Source organism: Danio rerio, chromosome 6 (assembly GCF_049306965.1).
Source record: "Danio rerio strain Tuebingen ecotype United States chromosome 6, GRCz12tu, whole genome shotgun sequence".
NCBI lineage: Eukaryota > Metazoa > Chordata > Actinopteri > Cypriniformes > Danionidae > Danio > Danio rerio.
Genome location: NC_133181.1, coordinates 32,041,174 through 32,054,029, shown reverse-complemented (window position 1 = coordinate 32,054,029; position 12,856 = coordinate 32,041,174). Strand labels below are relative to the sequence as shown.

The 12,856-nt window shown below is 36.0% G+C and overlaps 1 protein-coding gene across 20 annotated transcripts in view; it reads left to right on the top strand.

Annotated features, from left to right (window-relative positions):
* Window positions 1-12,856, top strand: part of pex5la (peroxisomal biogenesis factor 5-like a) — a 139,268-nt gene that overhangs the window by 65,102 nt on the left and 61,310 nt on the right. For all 20 annotated transcript variants that reach the window (XR_012407991.1, XR_012407988.1, XR_012407990.1 and 17 more), the window contains one exon: window positions 11,082-11,193. Coding sequence is in view for 12 of the 20 variants with exons in the window: in XM_073954193.1 (XP_073810294.1) it covers window positions 11,082-11,193 (112 nt within the window). In the remaining 8 variants the exon portion in view is untranslated. The remainder of the gene's footprint in view (window positions 1-11,081; window positions 11,194-12,856) is intronic.

Sequence of the window (12,856 nt, the reverse complement as noted above, 5' to 3'; positions counted from 1 at the left end):
AAATAGTTGGCATGTAGATGCAATGCAACCTAAATTCAACATACAGACAATCAAAATAAAGTGTAAAATTCAATAAGTTATGTTTATTTATAATTATTCATATTTATAATAATTTATTGAACAAAATATTTAAAAATATCACAAAATGCCATTTAATAAACCTTTAATAATTTTAATGCACAAACAAGGTAGAAACAACAATATCTTAAAATTAATAAGGTGATTTTACAATTAAACACATACTCAAATGATACATGCAACAAAAATACAGTACATTATATTATTTCATAAATTAATCAATTAATCTATACAATCAATCAGTACAATCAATTTACAACTTGCATTAATTCATGTATATAGTCATGGCTTTACAGGAGCTCATCTTGTTTGTGTGGATTGTTCTTTTTTTTAAGTCTCTGTGTTGTATTGAAAAGTTTAAACACTTGCTGAACTATTTTAAATGACAGATGCTTCAATATGTTAGATTTGTAATCAGTCAAATCAATAGATCTATGACTCGAAGCCAACTCCTCTCTTTTGTTTTGTCTAAAATAACGGGAAGGTTAGTTCATTTTCAATACTTACCCCTTTACCACAACCTGTAGGTTCTTCAGTCTTAATAAACAACTAATGGACTGAAGTTGATTTACTGGCAATGTTTATTTGGATGTCATTCAGTTTATGTTAGGATATTTATGGATATTAGAATATCTATTAAAAGCCTGAAAAGGTTCTGTTGAGAAATTAACACTTCAGTCTCTTTGTCCCTAAACAATTTAATACTGTGGAAGTTTAAACACCTGCCATCACTTCAGGATAATTGCAGAACTTAACAGATAAACTCTTCGACTGAGGAGACAGACTGTATAATAACCCAGGAATACTACTGTATGGTGACATAGAAATTATTAATTTTTTTTAATTTATAAAAAAAAAGCTTATGGCCCCAATATACTTAAAACTAAACTTAAGAAAAGTGTGAGACCACAGTTTTGTTTCAGGATTTACTGAAAATATAAGAGATGCTGAAATGTTCAGTTTGACCATTATGACCACTCAAGGTAGTAATAAAAAAACAATGTTAAGAATTAAATATACAAACATTTATAAAAAGTTAGGGTACTATAGTTAAGGTTATAGTAAAGTGGTCAAAGCGACTGCCTCTGTAGTTAGTTTTACATTGCCAGAATCTTTACAATTTATTTTTTCAAACTAAATAAAGCTATGTATGTTCATACTGTTATTTATAACACTAATAAGTGCCTCACATGAGGCTATACCTCCCTCCATAACTGTGCCCCCTAAGACTAGCTAAACTGCTTCCAGGTTCCCTTGACAACAATATCTTAGAGTTACCGTGAGTAGGGAACCACACGTGACACAATTAGTTCAAGTTTTCCATGACATAATTCAGGATTTGCCCTCCGGCTACAAAACAAAGACATAAGTAAGGGAACAAATTGCCTGTGTTGTGATAAAAATAGCTGAGAACAACTGAGGGAAAAATCCTTTTTTATAAGAGTATTGATAAGAAATTCCTGAGAATTTGTTTTCCCTTACATTACCAATGAGTGAGTTTTCTCCTTTGCAATAACTGTAAAATTCAGAGTCTTTGGAAGAGGTAATCGGCTTTACAGGGCTAAATGTAGTTGCTATAAATGACAGAAAGTATAACAGCGAGATGGGACATCAGAAGCACAATGATTCTCAGAATAGTACATTATGCACTACATGAATAATCAAATCATAATTAAAGCCAAACTGTGTGGCCTTGATGTTCAAGTCTTGGCTGAATATGACTCTGCAATATTTATTGTTTGAGTTTATAGAGAGCCTCATAACTATATATCATGCTGTCAGACAGTGTATTCCATTAATAATGCTTTTATGTTGTATCTTCTGAGGGACAATTGTAAATGCATGGTTTCTTTCAAATGGCAAAAGAACATAAAAAGAATGACTGCAAAGCAAACCTAACGCGTTCACAATTTTAATGCAAACGAGAGTTCAAAATGTACGCAGAAATATTGCAAGATAACAATGTTTGAATTAAATAACAGCAAAGCACTCAAAAGACAAATTCATTTCTATTGACTTCGATTATTCATTAGCTATGTTTCCATCCAAAAATGCGAATAAACTTTATGAGCAAAACTGGATTATCGCATAAAAGTTGTGCGAATGAAGCAGCGTTTCCATCCAACGAGTCAAAGTGAACAAAATCGTCACTTCCTGATTAACTGGCGCCAAATATCAACAGTAAAAACTGCATTTGCTGCAGTAGGAGAAGCTGGATCTATCTTTTCTAACTGAATGCGCCTCAGAAGACAATCCTGACAAGCAGTAAGCGCGCAGTGGCGTTTGAAGGTGTCAGACGCGGAGCACAGGCGCTCTTGATTCTGGAGGTCATTAATAATATAATAACACTAATACTGAAATGGTAAGGCGTTTTATAATGACCAAAACAACATTTCAGATGTTTTACAATGTGCTCAGCCTGACGTTTTGTCCATTCACACACATTTTAAGCATCACATGATCTCTTTTAACAAAATCACATGACCTTTTTTAATGCGCATGCTGGAGTTTGTGCGGTAAAAGTGTTTCCATCGCAGTTTATGCACATCTTTTCTTATCGAATAAAAAGTTTATCCTACCCAGTTAGGTGCATAAGTTTTTTATGCGCATTTTCAAAATTTATGCGCATCATGGGCGTTTCCATCAACTGTTTTTTTATGCGCATTTGCAAAATGCGCATAAAATAGGTGGATGGAAACATAGCTATTGACTATTTCTGTGAGTTAAGTTTTTGCCAGTAGGTGGTGACAATGAGAATCATACATTCTGTAAATACAACATCACTATTGTGTGTTGCTCACACAATGATAACAGCAGTTAATGACAGCTGTTAATTCTGCAGTCTTTGGTCCTAATTAACATTAAAGTTCTGATTAGCATTAAGATTCCTCTGTATGTTTATGTCTGAATCCAATAACATGTTTTCTTGATTTATGTACACACTTATTCAATAAATGTTAAACATTATTTGATTACATAAATTGGGACACATATACATTTGCCGTTATATTATATATTTTAACCACATGAATTCTGACAAAACTTCTGATCCATATGTCACACTTTTACTGGAAACACTTAAGCAGATTCTCAGTCGTCCTCTGATAAGTTTAAATATACTGAACCTTTGCGAGTCTAGTGTACCAGTCCACCTGAAAACAAGTCTGATCAAATAAAAAAATACTATGTCTACATCCACGTCCTACTGATTGCCTACATGTTTTGCTAACAGATCATTAAGGATATTAATGTGTCGTTGGTGTAAACTTTTAAAGACGTTTGTGAAAGCAAGATGCACGGTTGTGTGCCAGTCTCACTTTTATTCTGTGGACATTTTACACCCCTAAACATAATGTGACACAAAACATAAGGAGATTGGTTGGTTAACCTGTCAGTTAGTCTTGACCATTCAAAGTGACCAAATTTCTCAGACCTTTTGTCTTTCAGTCTGAGGTATGGCTACATGAGACTACCTTCTACATTACTTTTGAAGAAATGCTCATTGAGAACTACAAGTGTACAAAGCAGTGGGCAGCCATTGCTGTGGTGTCGGTGAGCAATTGGGGGGACAGGTGTCTCAGTCATGGTATTAAGGGTGGAAAAAGTGCTGGTTGTTCCGATACCACCAACAATACTTACTAGTGCCAGGATTTGAACCTGCAACCTTTCAATCACAAGTCCAACTCCTTAACAATTAAACCCATGACTGTGTGTGTTTACAATCAAATTTCACATTTCATTTTAAGACATTGGCCCCATTTGCTTTTTATAGTAGTGTTATCTAAAGAGAAAAGTACAATGTCTTGTCTTACTCACATAGTCACCACAGCGGAATGAACCGCCACTACAAAAGCAATCTAGTTAAACCAGTTTTGAACTATTTGCACTGACATTAGTAAGTTTTTGTAATAAGATTTATCAATCATGCAAATATAATATAAGCAGTACGTGCAATAAATCCCTGTTCACACTGATATCACTTTGTAAAGAGACACGACACAAATATGCAAAGTCCCTACAAACACTTCCACTTGGGAATTTGTTTTCAAGAGTTAGCATTTTCAAGCACTCCAAAGCTGTGTAAGTTGTGTAAATGGATAGGCAAAAAGCTTTTAGATTTTTTTCCTATTTTTAGCTGATGGTGTGTAAAATCGTTGCAGATATGAATAGACATCAATTCCTGTTTTGGTACAATTTCTTGCAACTTCATATCTTCAAGTGTTAGTAGGTGGTCTGTAAATCTTTACACTACTAAAGAAATACAATTCAAATCTGTTTTCAACTACTTTTTCAACTGATTTTTTAATACAGAAGTTATAATGATCTCCTTTTCTAGCAAAATAGTCATCAAATCAGCCCTCCTTGTATATTGATGTTAGCTTTTATTTTGGGCTGTCTATTATCTGGCTTCTGGCAATGTGATATAATATATGAGGTAATAATTGTCTGCATGGAAGTATGGTTCCAAGTGCATTTCATTGACTGATTTTTACTCTTTGCATCACTACACTTTGGCTGCATTTACACTGCAGATCTTGATGGTCCGTACCGTTTTTTTGAGTATATCCGTTTTTTTTTGTTGACCCGCTTACATCATCTTTTAAAAGTGACTCGCGTCCAATTGTCTGCATTTACACTGCACATGGCACAGGCACAATGACCAGAAAAAAATAGAGTGTACACTGACTGACAGCTAATAATAAAAGAGCGCCCTTTTCTCCATTCCTGTATTTAATCTGTTTGCAGGGTTTAATTTTTTTTTTATTATTCTTTTTGACAAGTTGTTTTATTATAGTTTATGACAGAAAAAGTTCTCATTCTCTCTTCTTTTAATCTAGGCCTTTTTAAACCAGTAGACATCTTAGTGTAATGTCCATGGCTTAATTTATGCATGTGATGTATGCAATTGTTTTATATTAGTTTATATTGGTGAAAATTCGATCTACCTGCTCAAACTGCAAACACAAGGGCACAGAACTGATTCACATCGGATAAACTTTTACATATGAACAAGGCCTGAGTCTGATATGAGTAAATTGGAATCCATGTGATTTCTTCCTGCGTACACGTACATGGCCATATGCAATCTGTGCCACATGGGAGAAAAAAATCGGAATTGAGTCACTTGAACCATGCAGTGTTAAATGCAGCCTTTGTTATAACCACACAGAAGTTATACAGAGTCCAAAAGTCAGAAATCCTTGAAGTAGGATTGTAGCAACACACTATTTAATTGTGTCAATGCATAAAAAAGCTGAACAACAAGTTAAATTGCTTAATTTGAGGCAATATCTGCAAATGTAATTAAATGGTATATTGAGATATACAGTACATGTACAAATATCACATCATGTTTATTTGTTTAAGATATCATAATGACATCCGTAGAAAATACTTCTCGAACTGCTGTGTGTTTATAAGTTTCATAGAAAAATATTCAAAAATGTTTGTATTAACATAGGAAAATATGTGAAAAGAAAAAAGGGGAACAAAAGTTGCGACATGGTCAAATATGGTATCCCATACTTAGATTTTGTGCTCTGCATTTAACCCGTCCAAGTGCACACACACACAACAGAGCAGTGGGCAGCCATTGCTGTGGTGTCGGGGAGCAATTGGGCGACAGGTGTCTTACTCAAGGGACTCACCTTAGTTGTGGTATTAAGGGTGGAAAGAGTGCTGGTTGTTCCGATACCACCAACTATACTTACTAGTGCCAGGATTTTAACCTGCAACCTTTCAATCACAAGTCCAACTTATTAACCATTATATCCATGGCTGTGTGTGTTTACAATCAAATTTCACATTTCATTTTAAGACATTGGCCCCAAATGCTTTATAGATTAATGTTATCTAAAGAGAAAAGTACAGTGTCTTTATATGATATCATGTTTATTTATTAATTCATTTTCTTTTTAGCTTAGTCCCTTTATTGATCTGGGGTCGCCACAGCAGAATGAACCGCCTACTTATCCAGCATGTTTTACACAGCGAATGCCCTTCCAGCTGCAACCCATCACTTGGAAACATCCATACACACTCATTCACACTCATACACTACAGACAATTTAGCATACTCAATTCACCTACAGCGCATGTATTTGTACTGTGGGGGAGGGGGAGAGCACACAGATTAAACCAATGTGAACCACTGTGAATACTGGGAGAAGATGCAAACTCCACACAGAAACGCCAACTAATCCAACTGTGGCTCAAACAAGCGACTTTCTTGCTGTGAGGGGATCATGCTACCCACTGCACCACCAAGATGCCACCTCATATTTATATGATCACATAATGGTTTTCTATTTCTATTGTAAAACTATTATTATTACATTCTTCCTCTCATGTCTGTGCACAACTTTCAGATGACTCTTCACAAAATACTTAATTTTAATTAGCACCAAACTTCTGAATGCACATTTAAATGAAGATCCACCTAATGTGTTTTCTTCCCTCAGACAGAAAAATCATCAATCAACCGCGCTGCCATTTGAAATAAGCAAAGTGAGTTAATAAAATAAATCAACTGTTGTCACTACATTATCTTCTCTAATTACAAGAATGAGTTTTGTCCTCTTAATAATTCCTATTAATGTCAGCAACTCATTTGTGCCTGAAGTAAAAAAACAGTTTTAAACAGAATACAGAGGAAACTAATTAAGCAGTGGAGCCAAAACATTTTCAAAATTACGGCCCTTGTTCTGCTGGCATTCACAAGGGAGGAAGTTACGCTTTTATTATTAGACTTGAAGTGTTTTAAATTAAAAGTGTGCTCCAAATTCGGCTCACCTATAGTAATGAAACATCCGACCGGGAAATGCTGTTACATAACACAGCCTGACACTTCAAATGCTTGCTAATCAGCAAATCTGAGCTCTTAAATAAAAGCACATATTTTGTTTTTGTTGCATAAGATGTGAAGACAACAGTTGCAGTGGCATTATTTATTATACTTCTGTCAAACATGTACAAGGTGTTGTTAGAGTAAGAGTTCAGCCTGGGTAACATCAGGCATTCCAGCCAGTGAAGGAATAAATCTCCTCCCTGACACCAGCAGAGCCAGAGATGTCTGTGCAACCCAATTAAGACTGCTGGGTCAGCGTTCTGGCACACACTCTTACAACAGGAATGTTCTCCCAAGCGCTCTGGCCAACATACGCAGCATTCATGAATATTCAGTATTTGTTTCAAAGCTTCTGTTACGTTATTGTATGTAGTGATAACAATTCTTCATACAGTTGCTTACACAGCCTAAAAATACAAAATATAGAGTTGTCAAGCACTACATCAATTTTTTTTTTGTTGCTAATGGTTTATTTTTGGGCAACATGGTGGCTCAGTGCTTAGCACTGTCGCCTCCCAGCAAGAAGGTCACTGGTTCGAGTCCTCACTGGGTCAGTTGGCATTTCCACATCTCCACAGCTGGTGTGAAGTGTTTGCATGTTCTACCCGTGTGGGTTTCCTCCGGGTGCTCCGGTTTCCCCTACAGTCCAAAGACATGTGGTGTAGGTAAATTGGATAAAAAAAAGTATATGTGTGTGAATGAGTGTATACGGATTTTTCCCAATACTAGGTTGCAGCTGGAAGGGTATTCGTTGGGGGTCGAAGGAATATTATTAATTGGATGAATGATTAATTTTTCTTAAATCTTGATTCTTCTCAATTCTAAAAACTGATTCTTATTGGTTTTTGTCTCTATGACCTAACCTTAGCTTTGGACCAATTACAAAGACATCCGAGGGAAAATACTGTAAGGCAGCCCTCAATTAAGCCAGTCTAGATAAGGTCCGACGTTTTAATCAATTTATAGTTTATTCCAATTTGTGTGATAAACACACAACTGTCCATTAATTTAGGCAGTGTTGCTTGAAGAGTCTGTTGTTGTTAAGCCTGTGTGTAGGATATATGAATGTGACATGAAATTACATCAGTGCTTTTTATACAGCCTGCAGTTTTCCTAAAATAAGTATCCTTGCACTATTTTCAGAAAACACACAGCAGTTTCTAGCCATTGATTCATACTGGGAAACAGTCCCCATTAAGTATTAAAAATGTCCCCTTATTTTCTCACTCAGAGTAATGTGTTTGCAAAAACACCATAAAAAATCATTTAATTGAGGTGACTTTAGGATCAGCTGCTATTTACATTTGAGTACAGTTTTGGAGCATTAATACGACAATGGGTTACAGTATTTTTAATCAGTTTCTTATCTGAAACCTAACCTAACTGATTAATGTTTTATATTAAAACAATATTAAGCAATATTAACAGCAAAGACTGCTAATAAGATTTTAAAGTCATCTTGCACAATGCCTGCAATCCCACACTCAAATTCAGTTTAAGTGACATGAGTGACATGAGGCAGGACGTTGTTGTGGAGGAAAGAGCAAGATGTGTCTGTTTGTAAATACAGTATGTGGAAAATTATAATTGGAAACTTATTTCAGTATTGATATGTATTCAAATATGGGTAGTTTGGTAACACTACTATGTAGTTCTCCATATGTTCAGTCTGAGCTCATTCATTGTGTGAATGTTGATTATTATGTTTAGTTCTTTAAATGAAGCTGTCGAAACGTTTTGCTTTTCCCGGTTCAAATATCTGAACTTTTTCTGAACTGAAAAAGTAAAAGTATAAAAAAATTACTCAAAATGGCACAAATGATACAAAACTTTACTAAAATACAGTAACACGAATAGTTATATTTCATATTTACCTTCCATCCCTGCACTTCGTTCACACATGCATACACAAGCTTGCCTATATAGGCCTACTGTATATTGTCCTAATTGTTTTCCTAGTCAAATATTGGCTACTTGTGCATGTCACATAATACACATTCAGATATGGCATTTCCACAAAATGTTAGAAAATGTTAGAATTTACATGAACTCTAACTTGGAAACTTGTATATTTTCAAGCACCAAACCCATAATCATGTACATGAATCATGTACAGTTCTATCCTTTTTTTTTCTCATTTTCACAGGGGCTTGAACACTCTATACTTTAACACTCTTAATGCAAATGTTGTATTTACACAATACTTACCTGCTCTGATTATATCAAATATATATTTGTATCTAACTTTGTTTATATCAAAGTTATTACGAAGTTTATATCAAAGTTGATATTTAGCTGCACCATAATGGTGTTCCATAACATCTAATTTTTACGATGTGGGTTGTTAGCCCAATACTCAGCCCCCAACCTAGAGGACCAGGACATACACACATACATGGACAATTTAGCTTACCCAAATCACCTATAGCGCATGTCTTTGGACTTGTGGGAGAAACCAGAGCACCCAGAGGAAACCCATGCGAACATGGAAAAAACATGCAAACATTCCACAGAAATGCCAACTGACCCAGCCGAGACCCGAACGAGCAACCTTCTTGCTGTAAGGTGACAGTTTTACACACTGCACCACAGTGCCGCCCCTATTTGCATCATAACTGGTTTATATTATAATTCATTAATTTTATTTTGTTGGCTTAGTCCCTTTATTAATCCGGGGTCGCCACAGCGTAATGAACCGCTAACTTATCCAGCAAGTTTTTACGCGTTTTTATGCCTTTCCAGCCGCAACCCATCTCTGGGAAACATCCACACACACATTCACACACACACTTATACAAAACGGGCAATACCCGTAGCCTACCCAATTCACCTGTATCGCATGTCTTTGGACTGTGGGGGAAACTGGAGCACCCAGAGGAAACCCACTCCGAATGCAGGGAGAACATGCAAACTCCTCACAGAAATGCCAACTGAGCCGAGGCTCGAACCAGCGACCCAGCGATCTTCTTGCTGTGAGCCGACAGCACTACCTACTGCGCCACTGCTTTGCCCCGTTTTTATTAAAATGTTGAATATAATAAAATATGTATCTAAATTACATGCAAAAACTCATTCCTCAAAATCTATATGTAAATAGATTTACACATTAACATTAAGCCTTAGCTTTGCCGCTAGCTGACTTCCATATCTACACCTTAAGCAAATTTAAAGAAGGGAAGAGGAGTGCAAGAGGATGAAGATGTATATAATTAGAAATGTTCACCTCGGCTGGTTTGTTCAGCCTTCATGTCTTAAATGATGACAACAATAAAGATTATCAAAACCAATTAACAGATTAGTCTGTTTCTCGGGTCACTATAGGGTAATCTCCTTCTTTAGACAAGGATTTATTTGAAATATTTTTGCTTTGGCACAGCAGAATTTTGCTAGAATTCCCGAAAGAGTCTAACAGAGCCTCTGATGCAAACACAGACACATACTTTTACTAAGCTTTTTTTTTAAACTATATTTCATATAGTTAATATAATTGTGGTAAGAAAAATAATGAATTTATCCACACTGAGGACACAGATTAAGCATTGTAAATCTCTTTAAAGTCTCTGTCTCCAGACAAAGATATTGCATTTTGGAATAAGAGCTAGTTATGGCTGAAAATGTAGATTTGCTGTACTCATGCGCTGCCCACAAAAGTGCTCTCCTCTGACGAGACTGTGGCATGGCTGAATGAACACCATGAGAACAAGCAGATGATGATTGATGTGTTTTTTCCATTTTGTTAGACACAGGGCCACCTCTACGCCAGTCTCTCAAGAGTACATACACTCATTCTGTCACACGGTACACACACCATGCACTGATGAGGGGCTTTATAAAGACAGCCTCACACCTTGTCATAATTATATGCATACACAATTACTCTGTGCTCTCAAATAGAAAAACAAGCATGGCACGTGCACTATTTGTACCGGCCTTCCTTACCTCTGTTTAAGTGAGAACTGGAGAGAGAAATATACTTAGGATTAGGATGATTGTCAGAGGGGGGCAAGGTGAGAATTTTCACTTCAGTCCAGTGTTACCAATCACACACAAATAGTCAGGGTGCAAATAGAGGCTGGCTTCAGCTCAGGAAAACGGAGTACAGGAGGCCAAGTGAATGAATGTAGATCTCATCACACTCTTCTACTTGGTTTTTCAGCTGGTGAGCGAGCAACAAGAGAGTCGTCCCTTGCTGAGCCCTTCCATCGATGATTTCCTCTGCGAGACCAAGTGTGATGGTGCTGCCCGACCAGTAACCTCAAACACAGCAGGTACCAGAGACACTGACCATTCGGTTCTTCCTCAGCAATTCTGCTTATCCACTATAATGTACTCCAGTTCATTCAGTACAGCCTGCCTTAGCTTTGTTTCACTTGAACTGGCCAATCTGCTTGAAAAAGATGCCCATCAACCATTATCGTGCCACTACACAAAAACAGATACATCAGGGTATGAAATATTTAGGGGTTGAAAGTTATTACAATACATGTTACCCTCAGATTTAATGTGGGCAGGATACTGAATGTCCCTGCATGAACTTTTGTTTCCATTTTTTTATACTGTAAAGTATATACAATTTAGAAATTTAGCATTTAGTTAGCAATACATGAGTGTTGTTTTACCAAATATCAGCACAAATGCAACTGTAAGATCTTATGCAACAGTTCAATAACCAAGAAGTTAATATTATGTGGCATACAGCTTTGTGACATGCTGTAAAGTATTCGTTCTGACCACCAAGAAAAATAATATAGAACAAATCCACAGTTGCATATTTCCCAGAAACACTGTGGTTTCTTGTTTCCTTGTTAATCTCTTCCTATCAAATCAGTCTGATTGACACGGTCATAAAATACAGTGTGTACTATAGATTGGAACATTTCACTTACTGTATAGGCTGAATTTGAACAACTGAAACTAATCAAGGATAATAAAGGACTGGTTGATTTTTGATTGGGTAAGCTAAAATTGTCCGTAGTGTATGAGTGTGTGTGGATGTTTCCTAGAGACGGGTTGGGGCTGGAAGGGCATCTGTTGCGTAAAAACATGCTGAATAAGTAGGCGGTTCTTTCCGACCCCGGATTTATAGAGGGACTAAGCCGAAAAGAAAATGAATGAATGAATGAATGAATGAATGAATATATATATATATATATATATATATATATATATATATATATATATATATATATATATATATATATATATACACACACACTATTATTGTTGTTGTTGGTCAAGAAATAATTTTTTTCACATGGATTCTTTGAACTAATCAAAAGTTAATAACTGCGAAGTAATAGAAAATATGACTCAAATGATTAATAATGATTGACTGGTTTGAAAATGGAACAAAAGATGACAGGTAACCAAGGAAACATAAATTAAACATCAATGCAACGGAAACAAACAGAACTTGACAAGGTCTTGCCAACCCCACTTTTGAATAGAAACAATTATTTTGTTGTCTATTCCTTTTCAGAAATGCACATTTCTATAAACATGAATAGGAGAAAGAGTGACACTCTAGAGTGAAACCAAACTAAAAGGCATTTGAGCTCAGAAAACACCACTGTTGACTTTGTCACAGGTGTCGCTCACTCACAGATGATCGAGACTCTGAGATGTCAAAAACACACTATTTATTTACAAAAACGCACTTACAACAAAAACAGAAAATCGGCACACAGGAATCACAAGGAGGGTTAACAATTCAAAACCAAATGAAGAACTGAACAAAATACAGAGGTATGAATACACAAAACATAATGAACTGAATACAAACAGGGGTGAGACACAGGTGGAAATGCTGAACACTAACACACGGCGGGAAAACAGAACAAAGGAATGATATGACGCAAACATAAAACACATGGAGCACGGCACAAAGGGAATCACATGATTAAATGCAACGTAGATACACCAGAATTGTGA